The sequence below is a fragment of the Natator depressus genome, chromosome 1 (assembly GCF_965152275.1).
Source record: "Natator depressus isolate rNatDep1 chromosome 1, rNatDep2.hap1, whole genome shotgun sequence".
NCBI lineage: Eukaryota > Metazoa > Chordata > Testudines > Cheloniidae > Natator > Natator depressus.
In genome coordinates this window covers 111,528,102-111,545,677 of record NC_134234.1, presented here as the reverse complement: position 1 = coordinate 111,545,677, position 17,576 = coordinate 111,528,102, and the positions used below count along the sequence as shown (strand labels likewise).

At 44.4% G+C, this 17,576-nt stretch overlaps 1 protein-coding gene across 1 annotated transcript in view; it reads left to right on the top strand.

The window, feature by feature from the left end:
- Positions 1 to 10,106: 10,106 nt before the first annotated feature.
- Positions 10,107 to 17,576, top strand: part of SH3RF3 (SH3 domain containing ring finger 3) — a 376,320-nt gene continuing 368,850 nt past the window's right edge. Inside the window, exon 1 of the mRNA XM_074964345.1 lies at positions 10,107 to 10,628. Within this exon, the coding sequence (XP_074820446.1) occupies positions 10,107 to 10,628 (522 nt within the window). The remainder of the gene's footprint in view (positions 10,629 to 17,576) is intronic.

The window sequence follows — 17,576 nt, the reverse complement described above, 5'->3', positions numbered from 1 at the left end:
AAGGTCACTTCTCCACCTTGAAAATAAATTTAAGTGAGATTAAGAGGATAAACCTAGAGATGCTAAATTCCAGATGTGAAGCACCTGTTTCTACTTATAGGCATTGGGAAGACAATTCTGCCAGTAGGATAACTGGCAACAGTTATAGTTGTTGTTGAAGGAATTTCAGAGCAATTCTGCTGCTCTGGCGGAACTTGTAGACTAGTGTCATGTCTGATCCCCCACAAAGTCCTGGCTTCGCTTATCCTATCTTCACATTAAAGTCAAGAGTCCATAATATTTTTGATCCCACAAAGTCAATCATTCAGAAAGAGTAAAAAACAAAATTTGACCAGTTGTTTTTGATCTCAAAGAGGTAGGTGTGTGAAGTATTTGAACCTCATAGTTGTAGTCTAGGCTTCAAGGCTGCCAGTTATTCTGTTTCAGAAAGAAAGACCTTGTAAGATGCTTGAATGCTCCCTATTTATGAAAACATTAAAAGATACATTCCCATGTAACAGATCATGCTGTAATATTGGCAAATGTGCACTTATTAAAATAGAACTCTCCAATAGACAAATTCATTTGTCATTTTTTAATACATTATGATGCCTTTAAAAATATATATTCTGCATCTGCAGCAGGTAATGTAACATATTAGAAACAAACAGGTATATATCTAATTATAACGGACATTGAAAAGATATAGTAGCAATATGCCTTAGCTGTGGCAAAGCAGTGTTTTACAGATGAAAATAACATGAGTATATTACAGTTTGCCTAGTGTTTCACTGTTATAGAGCAACATTACTGTATTTCAGTTTGTATATCATTTCACTTGTGTTAAACATATGTGGTCAAGAATCAAAATTGAAATGTCCCTTTTGAACTTGAGACCTCTTGGGAATGTGATACTTAGTATGTAGTAAATGTTGCCAATGTTCACTTAACAAAAGATTAAACTAAGGGCCAGGAGAATTTAGTATATCCTTAGTATATGTTTTCCAGTGTTACTGAGCCCAGGTTTTCTGGTTGCAAAAGCTATTTTAAGGAGTTTCAGCTAGTTCTGAGCTGACATGTTGATTGAATAATATTTGAATATTAAGAAAGTCTACTGAATTATACTTTTGACTGTAGTGATTGTTGCCTGAATTTTTGAAGTCTTTTCTGTGTACTGCCTCTTTACATTTCTAAGAACTATGTCTGTCTGCAAAGACAGCAGCCATTTTGTTCACTGAATTTCTGCACTCCATTACGGGAATGGCAACATCATTGTGCTCTGGCAAGTGTTTCTTTTGGTGGTGCTGGAAGTGGCTGCTCTTTTCCTTAGTCTGAAATAAGTCAGTTTAGACTGAAAGTACATGTTTATTTTCTTTGTACATAGTGAAGTAATGCTTAATCTCTGAAATGTTTAGGAATCAAAGTCATGGTTGATCCTGAACCAAACACAAGAGCATTATTTCAGAATTACAGATATTTATTTGTATGTCTGTAAAACTAACGGTCTCTCTTGACCTGACAGTCCTTGATCTAGCAACCGTGAAAAAATCTAAAATGCCCTGAAATTATCTTCAAGCCATTTTTTAAAATCAGGATTCTGTTTACTATCACATACTTTTCCTAAGAAAATATTTTAAAAAATCAGTTGTTGCAGATCAAATGCATTCTATTGAAATTAACTTTTCTGAAGTGCTTTAGTGTTCCTATTTTCATTCTTCTAATTCATTCTTTAGCTACAGATGGCTTGTTAATGTGGTCTTGTGGTTAGTGGTATTACGACAGTAATATTTTCCAACAGCAGGCTTCAACAGAGAAAGGGTGAAGAAAGCATTTGAATAGTTTGATCATTTAGCATTCCATCCTGCAAGGCACTGAACACTCCCATTGAAATCATAGAAATGTAGGGCTGGAAGGGACCATGAGAGGTCACGTAATCCAGACCTCTGTGCTGAGGCAGGACCAAGTAAACCTAGACCATCCCTGACAATGTTTGTCCAACCTGTTCTTCAAAACCTTCAAAGATGGTGATTCCACAACCTCTCTTAGATGCCTATTCCAGTGCTTAATTACCCTTATAGCTAGAAAGTTTTTCTGAATGTCTAACCTTGCTGTAGATAAAGCCCATTACTACTTGTCCTACCTTCAATGAACATCACCATCCTCTTTATAACAGCCCATAACATATTTGAAGACTATCAGGTCCCCCCTCTGTCTTCTTTTATCAAGACTAAACATGCCCAGTTTTTAAATCATAGACCAGGTTTTCTAAACCTTTTATCATTTTCATGGTGCTCCTCTCTCCACTTTCTCCATATCTTTTTTTTTAAACTTTACCACTCAGAACTGGACACAATATTCCAGCTGAGGCCTGACCAGCACCAATTACCTTCTGTGTCTTATATACGAAACTCCTGCTAATTCACCCGAGGATATTAGTCTTTTCTGCAGCTGCATCACATTATAAGAACATCACTGACCTAAGTTCCCTCTAAGCTGCATGGCCGCGCAGCAGCCTATTAAGAGCTGCACAGGCTCTCAGGACTGTGGCGGGGAGAGGCGCCTCTCCCATGGCTCCAGCCCCAGAGCTGCCACAGCAGGGAGAAGCAGGGAGAGATGCTCTCCCCCAGCCCCAGCCCTGCCGCAGCCGGGGTGAGGCACCTGTCTCGTGGCCCCAGCCCCGGACATGTCATGGCCGGGGAGAGGATGGGGGGGGGGACTCTCTGCCTGCCATGGCCCCAGGGCAGCCTGGACCCCAAACCCCTCATCCCCAGCTGGAGCTCTGATCCGCCCCACACCCCAACCCTCTGCCCCAGCCCCGAGTTCCAGCCCGCACTCTGAACCCCTCAGCCCCATACCTGCCACACATCACCTCCATATTGGTGCACAAAACAAAACTAATTCTGCACATGCATGGGAAAAATTAGAGGGAACATTGCCACTGACTCATATACAACCCCCAGATCTTTTTCAGCAGTACTACTGCATAGCTAGTTATTCCCCATTTTGTAGTTAGGAAGTAAAAATCAAATGCACAAGTGTAGTATGTTGTACTTGTCTTTACTGAATTTCATCTTGTTGATTTCAGACCAAGTCTCCAGTTTTTCAAGGTGATTTTGAATTCTAATCCTATCTTCCATCTGCCTCTTGCTCGTAATGTATTTATAGAACCTCTGCTTACTGCCTTTTATGTCCCTAACTATGTGTAACTCGTTGTGCTCTTCTTTTGTACTCATCCTTCGCAATCTGTCCATGCTTTCACCTTTAGTAGGATTGCCTTTTGATTTGCTGGTCATTAAAGAGCTCCTGATGGAGCCATATTGGCCTCTTACTATTCTTCCTATCTTTCCTTCATATCAACATAGTTTGCTGTTGTACCTTTAATATCATTTCTTTGAGAAACTGTCAGCTGCCCTGAACTCCTTTTTCCCTTAGATTTTCTTCCCGTGAGACCTTACTTACCAGTTTTGAGTTTAATATCTGCTTTTTTGAAGTCCATTGTCTTTGATCTGCTGCTCTCACACTTTCCTTAATCTATCAGTTCATAATCACTTTTACCCAAATTGCCTTTAGATTTTGCAGCCAGTTGCTCCCTGTTAGTCAGATAGTGGTGCCAGCTCCTCTGTGTCGGCTATCACAGGCTATGGATACTACTGCCCTTGCATCCTCTTGTAACCAGTAGGCCCCAAATGCTTTCCTCCAGACCATCTTATTCAAAGCCCACAGAGACTCCACCTCCCCAACTGCCTGAATGGCCTTTCTATTCTTTCCCTCTCTTCCCCACCAATGCACGGCTATTGCTGGGCTTCCGTAATGTGGAGGGCCTTCTATGGACCTCCCATAAAGTAGTGAATCTTGCCCCTTGTGTCTAAATATTGCCAAGGTCTGAAATCAGTTTGGGATGCACCTTACCATATATACTGCAGTATCTAGATACAATGACAAGAGTAAAGGGAGGGGAGTGGAAGGCTTAGTTCAGAATTTTCCTAAATATTAATGTAATTCAGATGCAAAATTGCTCTTTGAAATAGATTTATATCTAAATGTAAATAATATAGATAATGTAAGTGTAGACCAGTGATTATTTTAAACCACACACAGGAAATGCAAGAATAAGAATAGGTTTTTAATGAGCTGTTTACTCTACTGCATGTTTAATTACATTGATTCTTTCAAAAATAGTAATAATGCTTAGCACTTTTATAGCACTTTACATTTTTTGAAGTGCTGTACAAACATTTGTGACTCATTGCTGGGTAGTAAAACTGTGATATGAATAGTTACTACATCACTGGCCGTTACAAGTAGAGCAAGAACAAGTGCAAGATGTGAGAGCAATTTGTTTAATTATACACAATCTGTGTGGCATTTGGCAAAAGACTGGAAACAAGTTGGCTAGATCTAATAGCATCATGTAAATGGATGAGAACAAAGCTAAAAGTACATTTCCTCTCTCTCTCTCTCTCTCTCTCTAGATTGAAAAGTTTAATATATAAAAAAGCAAAATCCAGCAGTCCTTCCTGCTCTGAACTAAGTATCAAAAAAGGATCATAAAAGAACAAGATCCATGAAAACAGAACCAGTATTTTTTAAAAATTGAGACACTTGAATACCTGATGTATTACACGTACTGTACTATTGTTCCGATCGTTATAATTTGTGTACAACTGCAAACTAAAGCTTTCTATACTAAAACTTCTTTTATTCTCCATATAATAGTATTTTGCCTTTATAAAGCACCTTTAATCTCAAAGTACTTTTCAATCTTAATCTTCCAGATGATTTCATGATATCCTCTCACACTCAAGATACCGCTCTTGGAGAAGGGATCCCTGTTATTAGGAAGAGAAAAGTAGCAGTAATGGGGGATTTGATTATTAGAAATATAGATGGTTGGGTTTGTGGTGACTGGGAGAACCACATAGTGAATTGCCTGCTGGGTGCAAAGGTTGTGCACCTCTCGAGACATTTAGATAGACTTTTGTGCATTGCAGGGGTGGAGCTTGTGGTTGTGGTATATGTAGGTACCATGACATAGCAAAAGTTAAAGCGAAGGTCCTGGAAGTCAAATTTAGGTAAGAAATTAAAGTCCATTCTCTGAAATGCTTCCAGTTCCACGTGCAGGGCCAGTTAGACAGGCAGAACTGCAGAGTCTCACTGCATGGATGAGATGGCAGTGTTCAGAGGAGGGATTTAGACTTATTAGGAACTGGGGAACCTTTAGAAAAGGAGGAGCCTGGAAAGATGGGCTCCATCTAAACCAGAACGGAACCAGATTGCTGGCATGTAAAATTAAAAAGGTCATAGAGGAGGGAAACAGCAGCAAGGGGTAAGACTCTTAACAAGCCTTGGCTACTTATTGTAGGGTCCCTGGGCTGGAACGCAGTGTAGAGGGTGGGCCTGGGTTCCCCTACCAGCCATTGGGAAGTGGCACAGGGCACTAGAGATACCAGCCAGACAGCTGGTCAGGAAGGACTTTGATTTCTCTGGAAGGGGAAGACCCTTTCTAATATCTGCTGATTGTTACAATAATAGGAAGCAAGAGTTAGAGCTGTAGTAAAGATCCAGCAGGCCTTGCAGGGGGACAGAATGTTTAAACCACACTGGAGAGGCAAAGATTAGTGAGAGAAGGAAGCTGGAGAGGCAGAACTGAAGGGGCACAGAGGAGGAGGAATACTGGAGAGAATTGAACTGGGGTGACCTGAGAGCCAGACACAGGGGAACTGGAACCACGACAGGGAAAATGCAAAAAGGAAGGAGAGAATTAAAGGGAAAACCGTGATTTATTGAGAAGGTGGAGATCCATTAATACAGAAAAGTGGAGAGAAGATAGAATTTGGAAGATAAGGCCCTAATCCAGAAAAACATTTTAAGCATGTCAGTAGCCTGATTTAGGGAATACTGAGATGCTGAAAGTTAAGCCCTTGTTTTATGTGCTTTCCTGGATTGGGCCTGAAAGATCATACTGAGATGTAAAGGAGAGAAGAGTAAGAAAATTTTGGGGATGAGGGAAGGTGTATGTACAACAGAGATACTACAAGGAGTATAATGAAGTTACAGAAAAATAAAAGTACAGATCATTTAAAGTTTTAAAAACAGAAAAAATTGCACACACAAAAGCCTGAAGAAAAATATACAGAAAGAAAGAAAAATAGCAGAAGAAAGAGAAAGCAAAACACAGGAAATACAGTAATTTTTGTCTTACTTAACTAAAAATTTGTGGGTTTACTTATGATTAATTCCCAGTCTCAGCTGCCACAACATCTGCCTTCAAACTCTAAGTGTTAAGTAATTATTTGTAAACTAATTAAGTAATGTGATTAACATGGTTCCTAAAAAGAGGTGCCTTTTACACAAGTTGAAAAAGTAGAGTCACACATTTTGAACATTTTCCACACATTCCCTGGTTAGGATATTTTAGGAATGAGCTGTTAAACAGTTGTTGTGTTGCACCCTGCATGTAGCCTGATGGATGAAGAGATTTCTTTTTATAGGTTAAGAACATATGAACACTGGGTCAGATCAATGGTCCATCTAGCCCAGTATCCTGTCTCCTGAAAGTAGACGGTACCAGCTCCTTCAAAGGGAATGAACAGAACAGTACAACGAATGTGTGGTCTATCCCCTGTCATCCAATCCCAGCTTCTGACAGTCAGAGGTTTAGGGACACTCAGTTAAGGTTGCATCCCTAACCATCTTAGCTAATAGCCATTGATGGATCTATCCTCTGTGAACTTATCTAATATTTTAAAACACAATTATACTTTTGGCCTTCACAACATCTCCTGGCAATGAGTTCCATAGGCTGATTATATGTTGTGTGAAGAAGCACTTCCTTATGGTTTTAACCTGCTGCCTGCTAATTTCATTGGCTGACCCCTGGTTCTTGTATTATGTGAAGGGGTAAATAACACTTCCTTATTTACTTTCTCCAGACCATTCATGATTTGGTAGACCTCTATCATATCCACCCATAGTCAACTGTTTTCTAAACTGAACAGTCCCAGTCTTTTTAATTTCTGTTCATATGGGTGCAGTTCCATACCCCTAATCATTTTATTCCCCTGCGCTGTACTTTTCCCAATTCTAATATCTTTTGCCAGAAGGGGTAACCAGAACTGCACACAGAATTCAAGGGGTGGACATAACAGATTTATATAGTGGCATGATGATATTTTCTGTATTATCTATCCCTTTCCTAATGGTTCCTAGCATTCTGTTAGCTTTTTTTGTTGCTGCTGCTGCTGCCTTTACCACACGGGTGGTAAAGGCAGCGGAGCTGCAACCAGTTTGTCCAGAGGCCAGAGCATTTAATCCACCCTGTGAGGCTGATGATTAGGTGTGTGGAAATTCAATCAGAGCCTCTTTTGTCCCTGCTGGGGGCTCCATGTGTGACTGAGCACTCAGCTTGAGGAGAAGCGGGCTTGCATCCCACTTCCAGAAGCAGGACTGTTTCCATGCATGGCTTTATCTGTTCAATGCTGTTTGGCACTCTAGGCAGAGGAAGTAGAGAAGGGATATCTGCTGCTCTTCCCAACGGACTGGGAGGCTGGAACACAGAGCCTTGGAATCCATGAAGGTCAGCTCGTCTGTGGGGGACTGAAAAGGGAACAGATGTTCCTCACTACTGTTAGATTTTTCTGATTGTTTTCACCAGGTTGTTAGCAGTAAAGTGCAGCATAAAAACATATTACTTTTTATTGGGAGTGTATGTAACAGAAAAAGCAGTCACTAGTAGCAGGATATGATTTACTGCGTTAGGACAAAGGTCTTGCCTGCCGAGAGAGAAATTGTGTCACAGGAATTATTAGTAGAGACGCTAATGCCTTCCTTCAAAGGTATTTAGTCACTGTTATTTAATCCTGGGGTTAGGCATGTAAATCCCAGTTTTGGCTCCAAAAAACTCTGGCTAAACTGTGTAGGTGCCTGAACTCACTTGGCACCTATATTTTTCAAGGTAGTATTTCCCTAGGGGCCTATGTTTCTGCCTTTGGGTATGTGCATTGCTGCCTCGCTCTAGTCCTCTGGACATCTATCTCCTGCCTAAGCCCCTGAGCAATTCAGAAACCGGATGAAGACAGGCATTTAGTCACTATGTCACTGATATGGTAGGCAAGCTCAGAGGCTGCCTACTTGATTGGGTCCCATTTAAAACCCAGCTAGAGAAAGAACCCACCTTATAACTTTTAGCCCAATTGTTCGGGGACTCACCTGGGATGTGGGACACCGAGCTTTAATTCTCCTCTCTGCCTGAAGTGGGGAGAGGATTTCAACAGGGTCTCCTGCCTTTCAAGAGATGCTCTAACCACTGGGCTATGGGTTATTCTGATGTAGGGCTCCCTTAAGTCTCTCCTAGTGAAGTTGTTGCACTCTGGCTAACTAATGAAAGAGAAGTTGAAGAAGGGGGACTGGCCCTGGAGTCTCCCACCTCCCAGGTGCGTGTTCTAACCACTGAACTACCGAATCATTCCCGTTTTCTTACTGACCCAATGATAAAAGGCAGTCATCCAGCTATCTGTCTAGCTGACAAGAGATTTCATTATTAAATTGTAGTAAATATTAAGCTACACGCTCAAGGAATTTGTCCAAGAACCTCCCCTGGCCAATATCCATCTAGCAGCATGCCAGTAGGTGCGGTGTCCGAGACTGTCCACTAAGGGGCAACCCACTGCAAGAAATATATTTTTCATGCGGAGTTTGAACAAACTTCTGCAAACTTCCCCAGCATCTCGGGTTGCTCCGGGGTGCGTATTTCCGTTGCTCTGACGCTGCCTTGAGCCTGGGGGTCGGATAGGAGAAAGCAATTTCCCCCCTGAATTGGGAGGAGAAGAAAGAAGAGAGGTTCTACAGCAGCAAGAAGCTTGGATTTAACTGGTCACTTTCACAGCACAAACACATTTAGCTGCCTTTGGCTCTGGGCTGAACTAAAAAGTTTCCTGAATGACTGGCTCGTGCTCGAGGACGGGAAGTGAGACGGAAGACGCTCCAGCTTGAATGAATTGCTGCTGTGCACTTTGGACCGCATTCCCTGCAGATGAAGTGTTAGTGGCAAAGGCACATTGCTAGCTGGGCTGTCAGTCTCCAGCCTGTCTCCTTTTTTGGCAGCAGCATCCCTGGGCTGTTGGTCACTGGCCATCCTTCCTCAGAGGCAGGAAGTCAGAGCCAGTGGGCCCTGATGGTGACCACACAACTCGGCAAGGTGATTAGCTCTAACCGTGATGACCAGAAAATGAAAGCCAGCAAGAGGGACAAATCTTTCTGTATTTTTCAGGCCGAGTATCTGAGCCGACTCCTGGAGAGCACTTCTGTGTTTGCGTAAGGGAGAGGAGAGGGCGTGGGTGTCTCCCGTTTTCTTGCGAAAGGATTCTGCAAAAAGCTGCGCGGACAGCGTGTGTAAAGTAGTCTTGTTTGGTCCCGTTAACTCTCCTCTTCCCCGGGCGGATCGGCCCCTGTGCAGCATTTTTCCGCACTGCTATTTCTGCTCTTTCGAAGAGGAGGGGGAGACACTGCTGAGTAAGGCGGGGGGGAGAGCGAGAGAGACCTGCTGCGATCGGGTTACAGCGAGCCATGGGGGAGCAGAGGAGGGGCCGCTTGGCGAGGAGCAGCAGCGGGTCACATGAAGTGCTGAAGCCATCCCGGGGGGGATCTGCTTTGCCTCTTTCCGCTGTCTTCTGGGCCAGCCCCGTGGCTTCCAGCGAGGCTTGGATACGCTAAGCCGGCTCCCCGGACGCGCTATGCCCCATCCCAGCTGCTGATCGCACACAGCGGGTGGGGGAAACCCCGGGAAACAGGTGCCCTCCTCTTCCTCCAGCTCCACGCTGCCGGGGTTGCTCTCTCACCAGCATTCACCCGCGGGACGCCTGGGCTGCAAGGACATGGGGCTGGCAGGGGCGGGCAGAGGGAGCCCGGCGGCCTGAACGCGGCCGTGCCCCCGCTCTCTGACGGCCCGGTGCCCGGGGGGCGCTGCATCCCCTGCTGCTAGAGGCGCTGATTCACATTGCTGCCCCCAGCGCTCCCCGCTGCCGCCCTGCGCGGCCGCCGCCGCCGCCGCCCTGATGGCTCCCGCTGACAGGCCGCTAGCGGGGAGCCGGGGCCGCCATGTGCCGTGCTGGCCGCTGCTGCTGCTCTAGATGCTCCTAGGGGCGCCCTGGCTGTGCGCGCCCGAGGCAGCCGCAGCGAAGCGGGGAGCGGAGGCGCGGCGGGGAGGCGGCGAAGCGGCGGCGGAGGCGATGGACGAGTCGTCCCTGCTGGACTTGCTGGAGTGCTCCGTGTGCCTGGAGCGGCTGGACACCACGGCTAAGGCACTGCCCTGCCAGCACACCTTCTGCCGCCGCTGCCTGGAGAGCATCGTCAGCTCCCGCCACGAGCTGCGCTGCCCCGAGTGCCGCATCCTGGTGGGCTGCGGGGTGGACGAGCTGCCCGCCAACATCCTGCTGGTCCGGCTGCTGGACGGCATCCGCCAGCGGCCCCGGGGCGGCGGCGGGAGCGGCGGCGGCAGCCCCACGGCGCAGGGCAGCGCGGCAGCAGCGGCCGCCGCCGCCGCCCCTGGCAGCGGAGGAAGCGACCCGGCGGCGTCGCCCGCCTGTCATCCCGCGGCGGCCACCGGCTCCCCCAGCGCGGCCGCCGCCAGCCGGAGCGCCCTGCTGGGAAAGGTGGGTACAAGCCGCTGCCTCTGCAGCGCCTGGGGCACGGCCCCCTGCCCCCAGCCCGCTCCCTCCTCAGGGCACCGCCAGCCCTCTGCCCTGCTCCCCCTAAGACACGCCTCACCCCCAGCCCTCTGCCCTGCCCCCCCCAGACACCCCGCACCCCCAGTCCTCTGCCCTGCTCCCCCTCAGACACTCCTCACCCCCAGCCCTCTGCCCTGCCCCCCTCCCAGACACTCCTCACCCCCAGCCCTCTGCCCTGCCCCCCTCCCAGACACTCCTCACCCCCAGCCCTCTGCCCTGCCTCCTCCTCAGGCATCCCGCACCCCCAGCCCTCTGCCCTGCCTCCTCCTCAGGCATCCCGCACCCCCAGCCCTCTGCCCTGCCTCCTCCTCAGGCACCTCCAGCCCTCTGCCCTGCCCTCTCCACAGGCACCCCACACCCCCAGCCCTCTGCCCTGCCCCCTCCTCAGGCACCCCGCACCCCCAGCCCTCTGTCCTGCACCCTCCTCGGAGTTCAACTCCCCACGCACCCAGTCATCTGCCCTTCCTGTTCCTCGTGGACTCACTCATCTCCCCAGTGTCCCTGCACCCTTACCCCACTTCCCCACACCTCTCGCTCTGTTCACTCATTCCCTTCTGTTTCCTTACGCACCTGTTTCCCTACACACTCACCCTCTGTTGGACACCCCTTCTTCTAGCAGTGATCGTGCAGATACAAACTTCATGTCAGACATTCCCTTGCTGCTCACATACATGCTTCCGATCCTTGCATTTCCCTGTCCCCTGTATCTACACACATCCCTTACCCTCAGTCCCCCTGCACACATCTTCTTCCCATTCCTCTTTCTCTCCCTGTAGAGGAGGAAAGAATCTGTTTAATTATTCCTCATCTCAGGCCATTTGGGAGATTATTGCTGTTTCATTTATGTTGTTTATTGTTGCTTTTTTTCAAACTAAGGGAGGCTTTGACGTTAGTATTCAGAGTAGATTTGAGAATCTCAAACTAAAGTTCTCTGTGGGAGAAGGACAAACTGTCAGTAGAGAGATTGGAAAATATTACTTTGGCTGTGCTGTTGCCACGGTCTTGGCAGTGTATTTTAGGGGATGGTTGTTGCTTGCATGGATGTTTACATTCCAACATGGGAAAGTATGTGGTATTTCCCTCTGTACTGATATTAGTTTATATAGATTGCAGAGCTTGTTTTCTGTGGCAATTGGTCTTGTTCATTGACTTAAGACTTAAAAACTAGCCTTTTCTCTGTCACCTTGCCTCATCATTTTAATGACTGGTGTCTGAGAATAGTTTTTGAGACAAGAAAACATAATGGTTGCTAAATGTGAAAGATGTAATCAAAGATTAAAAGGGCCACACACATTCTAAAATCTTTAAAATACATACTGCATTATGATTTCATTTTTTAAAATGTAATGTATTTCAGTAGGATATCCCATGTTAAACTTGTCAGTTTGGTTTGTCTCTATAATTAGATTTCCAGGTACATGTGATGTTCTAAACTTAGTCAGACTCCAGCCCAATCTATACACATTTTAAAATAGTGACATGACTTGTAATCATTGCTGTAGCAACTCACTGTTTAACTGTGCTGAAAGTGTTACACAGCATACCATCGCACTGTTGTACAAACTAAAATTTCACACAATGACTTGTTTCTACTGCTCTAAATACTTTACACTGAAATGCAAATACAATATTTATATTCCAATCTATTTATTTTATAATTATATGGTAAAAATGAGAAAGTAAGCAATTTTTCAGTAATACTGTGCTGTGACACTTCCATATTTTTATGTCTGATTTTGTAAGCAAGTAGACTTTAAGCGAGGTGAAACTTGGGAGTACACAAGACAAATCAGACTCCTGAAAGTAGTCTGGAAAGGTTGAGAGCCACTGCTATAGGGCATAACTTTAGAACAGCCCTGAAGCTGCTCTGCATTACTCCAGAAAACAGCATGGCTCCCAGACTGAAGGGCTGCAGTGGGGGTTTAGCCACTGCTTCCCCCCACCCCTTCCCCAATCATAGCCCAGGAGGCTGTGGCTGCAAGAAAAGCCCCTGGTGGCTGCACGTGGCCACAGTGGCTGCATTTGAGAAACGCTGCGGTGGGTATTTCAATGTGATATTCTTTGGGACCCATGCTAAGGTTTTGAAGTTGTGCCTTCAGGAAGTGATGGGAAATTCCATGAATTGTTTTCTATAAATGCAAATTTGGAACCTTACTGTGAAGTATGTTTGGGAATGCTTTGGGGATGATAGGTCCTTTTACTCAACTGTGTCCACATGCTATATGATATTCAGGTATTTAATAATGATTTCACAGTTTAAAGAACCCAATTTTCTTTAAAAGGCAACTGTCCTTTATTTTTGTAGATACTTTTAATAAAATTTCAAACTTAGGCTTGATAGTTCATGATGTCAGAGTAACTCTTTTGAGATCAGATGTTAAAGATTATATAGTTTAAAATGAAGTTTATAGTCATTCGATCATTTTAAAATATGAAAATTCCCATGATCATCTGATCATGTTTTGTGTGTTTTGAGTTGGAAATATTTTATACTTTTGGACTTCTTTTCTGCAAAGGGATTCACGTGGGACTGGGAGGATCCTTATGCCTGCATGGCTCCTGTTGCACAATCAGGCTCTGAATAAACATGCAATGAAAAAGACAGTTTCTGTTCTAAAGAACCCACAGTCTAAATGAAGACAAGACGTTGCAGATCTGTGTTTGTAACACACAGTGAACTGTGTGGTAGGAAGGGGAAGAAGATGAGGGTCTCTGGGTAACTGTTATAGGAATACCTGAGTATATAGGTTGTGTGCACGATTGGAAGGGATTGAGTGTTAATTATTAATATTAATGAATAACTTTCTAACAAGTCACCTCCCTAGCAATTAATGTGATACACTGTACAGCAAGGAATATTTCAGCGCTCAGGCACACTGTTGCATTCTAATGCTGATCACCTTGCCTGATCAACCCTTTTTGGGGGGGCATTTTACACACTGTTATGGTGCTTCCTTGGAACTTTTTATGCAAGTGAATTTGGTAGAAAGTAATATTGCTCCTAACACTTAGTCACATTCTAGCTTTTATGATGAACGACTACAGTTTTCCCTTCTTTCCACTAATGAATGTCTGAGCAGAGTGTTTCCATGAAACTGTTAGTTTAGCCTTTTGAATGACCTTTCAGTTTTATCTATGAAATCAATGCAGTGTTCCTGATTCTTACAAAGTTCATTACAGTGAAAGAAAGTCTGAACTAATCTCCTTTTAAAAAAAGCAGCAGGGGAGAATAATCCTCCTTAAAGCTGCTGATACAGCTGATTGCCAAGCTTTCCTGAAAACAAAATACAGCATCTCTATCTGTGTTAAACAATAGATGGTACAAAACTGCTTAGAATTAGGCTTTCTGTGATCTGACTGTGAAGAGCAGATATCATTTGGTCTTCTGTTATAGCCTTTAGAGAGACAAGAAGAAAAGGAGGACTTGTGGCACCTTAGAGACTAACCAATTTATTTGAGCATGAGCTTTCGTGAGCTACAGTTCACTTCACGAAAGCTCATGCTCAAATAAATTGGTTAGTCTCTAAGGTGCCACAAGTCCTCCTTTTCTTTTTGCGAATACAGACTAACACGGCTGTTACTCTGAAACCTGTCATTATGCAAGGCACTAGAGAGACAAGGTGGGTGAGGTAATACCTTGTATTGGACCGACTTCTGTTGGTGAGGGAGACAAGCTTTTGAGTTTACACAGAGCTCTTCCTCAAGTCTGAGTGTGTCACAGATAAATACAAGGTGAAATGGATTGTTCAGCATAAGTAGTTAACACATATTTCAAGGGACCATTCAAAGTGAAGTGGCTTGTTAACACCTCTCCAGTCATAGAGAGGAAAAGATGGGGGGAAAGGCTGGGGGTAGGAGGAAAGTTAGTGGGTTGTAGATTGTTGTAATAAGCTATAAATCCAGGGTCTCTGTTCAGTCAGTGATTTTTAGTATCTAGCAAAGTTCTGTATTTAAGCTCCCAGGTTCATCTTTTGACGGTTTTGTGCAGGTTTCCTTTGAGGATGAGGACTGAGAGGTCAGATTTCAGAGTAGCAGCCGTGTTAGTCTGTATTCCCAAAAAGAAAAGGAGTATTTGTGGCACCTTAGAGACTAACAAATAAATTTGTTTGTTAGTCTCTAAGGTGCCACAAGTACTCCTTTTCTTTTTGAGAGGTCAGAGTGATCACTTTGTGAAAAATGGTCACCCACATGTGGCATGGTGTTTTTGTCTTTTATCATTTTTCCTGTGTGAGTTATTCAAAAGCACAGTGATTGTCCAGTTTTATCCACAGTAGTTGTTACTGGGTTATCACAACATGTGATGTACTTCATCCAATGCACTAAATGTCCCAGTAACAACTGTGTGGGTGAAATGAGACAATCAGTATGCTCCTGAATGAACTCACATAGAGCTCTGTGTAAGCGCGAAAGCTTGTCTCACTCACCAGCAGAAGTTGGTCCAATAAAAGATATTACTTCACCCACCTTCTCTCTCTAATATCCTGGGACCAACATGGCTATAATAACATTGCATACAACAGTTACAGCCTTTGACAACTTGGCTGTCTTGGAGGATATTTTGAAATGGTTTCTAATTTCAGCTGTTGCTCTAGATTTGTCACTTTCTGATATCAAATGGAAATCACATTATTTTTCACAGTTTAATAGCTTCATATCTTGCAAAGTGCTGTCGTAGAAATGAGGTATTATTAATATAGTTTTTAGTTAGGGAAGAACACTATTTGCAGGTGAAGAATAATGTCACAGAGCCCAAGGTCAGTTATGTCAAACTTCACTCTTGTTTAGAAGACGTTCAGATTGATATGTTAGAAATGTATGCTTCATGTGTATTCTCTCAGAATTTTAATTAACCTTAAAATAAAGCAAAAAAACCCAGCTAAGGTTTTGACAGAGAAGTCTATGCTTTAATATATACACGTTTAATTTCCCACAAGTGTAATGTTGTAGAAGTGGTATTTTTCAGCTTCAGAGTGGGTGTTGTAAAGTGTGTAACATTTTGGCAGAACTTTGGGTTCTGTGCGTTGCTTTAGCCTCTCTTTGGCAAGTATTCTTTTGCAACCTTACAAATATTTAGTAACATTTTATTAAGAGTGCTGAATTATAATTCAACAGGGAGTTGTTATGAAATGTTGTTATGAATATGTGGATATTCTTTTCTTTATTCCTGGGGATAAGTTGAACTCTGGAAATATTTCAGTTACCCAAGAATATATGGTTTGGATCTGCTTTATAAACATTAAGATTCTGAAGTGTTTTTACCTGAACTAGATACTTCAGATTCTGTTCACATGAAACTGTGTGCGAGTTGGACTAGTCTGTGCCTCAATTTCAGTGTATAAAAAGGTGACAGTATAGATCCCCAATTTTTAAAGCATTTTGATATAATCAGATTAAGATGCTGTGTAAACGCAAAATAGTATTATACAGAGGTTTGGAAGCTGAAAGCACATTGGAAGAATAAGAGGAAGTTCAGAAACTGTTAGAGTGCCTAGGGGATAAAATAGGAGGCTAAGAGTGGTTTGTAATGGTAGGAGCATTAGATACAAGGTTATAATATATTAGCTCTTCTGTTTCCATTACCATATAGAACTGTGTTGGGAATTCAGGATCTATCAAGAGTAAATGGCTCCTTACATCCCTAAGATAAATTTTTTCCCATTGTTTTAAACAATTCATAAAGTGTGTAGTTTAGGATTTTTCTGGTCATACTAAGATAACACACTTGAGACTGTGGAACTCTCGTAGGAACTAAGGACCATTACAAATCTTGTCACCTTCTGCTCCAAGTCAAGGCACACTTATATATACACCCCGTTCACCCCACCTTCCAAAATAAAACACAGCACACACTATTCTCCGTCTGAGGAGACGATGAGAGAGAAGACAAACCACAGGTGACAGATGTTAGTCACATTGCTTAATACCCTACTAGAAGGTGCTCAGATAATATGGGGATGAGGGTGGTATAAGAATAGCATCTCAGCTGGTATGAGTTAAGCAACTGATGTATAGTATTTTCCTTATTTTTCATTGAATGCTTCGTCCATATATCAGATTCGGGGAGGAGGGGTATTTCACCTTTTCAGGTGCAGAGGTCCGCAATTTACAAGCCCCTGCACCTATGGGGAAACTCGCTGCTCAGAGCTTTTCTGGAATTCCTGCCAGTGGAGGGAACAGCTTTAATTTGTGGCCAGGACTTCATAGTAGCTTTAATGGTAGAAACTTCCTAGGAGTGAAGCATCACATTTCCTAGGAGCCCAGTGTCAGGCCAGATCATCTATGTACTTTCTAGGCCCCTGGGCCAGCCCCCCTGTGGGGGTGGTGACCGGCAGGAAGGGCCAGCTCCATCCCCAGGCCAGCTGTGGCCCTAGCCACAGTGCCGCTCCGCCTCCAGGCCAACTCCAGCCTCAGCGGCGCTCTGCCCCCAGGCCAGCTTTGCCCTCATTCCCTCTCCACCCCAGCCCAGCTCCGCCTCTCGCTCCAGCTCCTCCCCCATTCCTAGTTCTGCCCCCAGCTCCACATTCATCCCAGCTCCTCTTCTGAGGAAGCCTTGGCCATGCAGAATTGGAGGGGGTGCGTGGACAGATTCTGTTACTGATAAGTGGAGGGTGTGACAGGAAAAGTTTGGGCACCACTGTTCTAGGCTGCAGCTGGCAAACTTGGGTCCACTGTGGAGTGGAGGTTGTAGGCATTTTGCACTGCTGTGCTTCCCATGTAGGTGGACTTTCACTACTAGGGGCCCACAGCCTGGGTTCTGCAGGAGGAAGTGAATTAAGCCAAGCATTTACATGTCTGAATCTGGGAAGATCATGTTTATGTAGCCTAAAACTTTTAGGAGCAATAGAGAGAAAAAAAGCACATACGTTGCCTTAA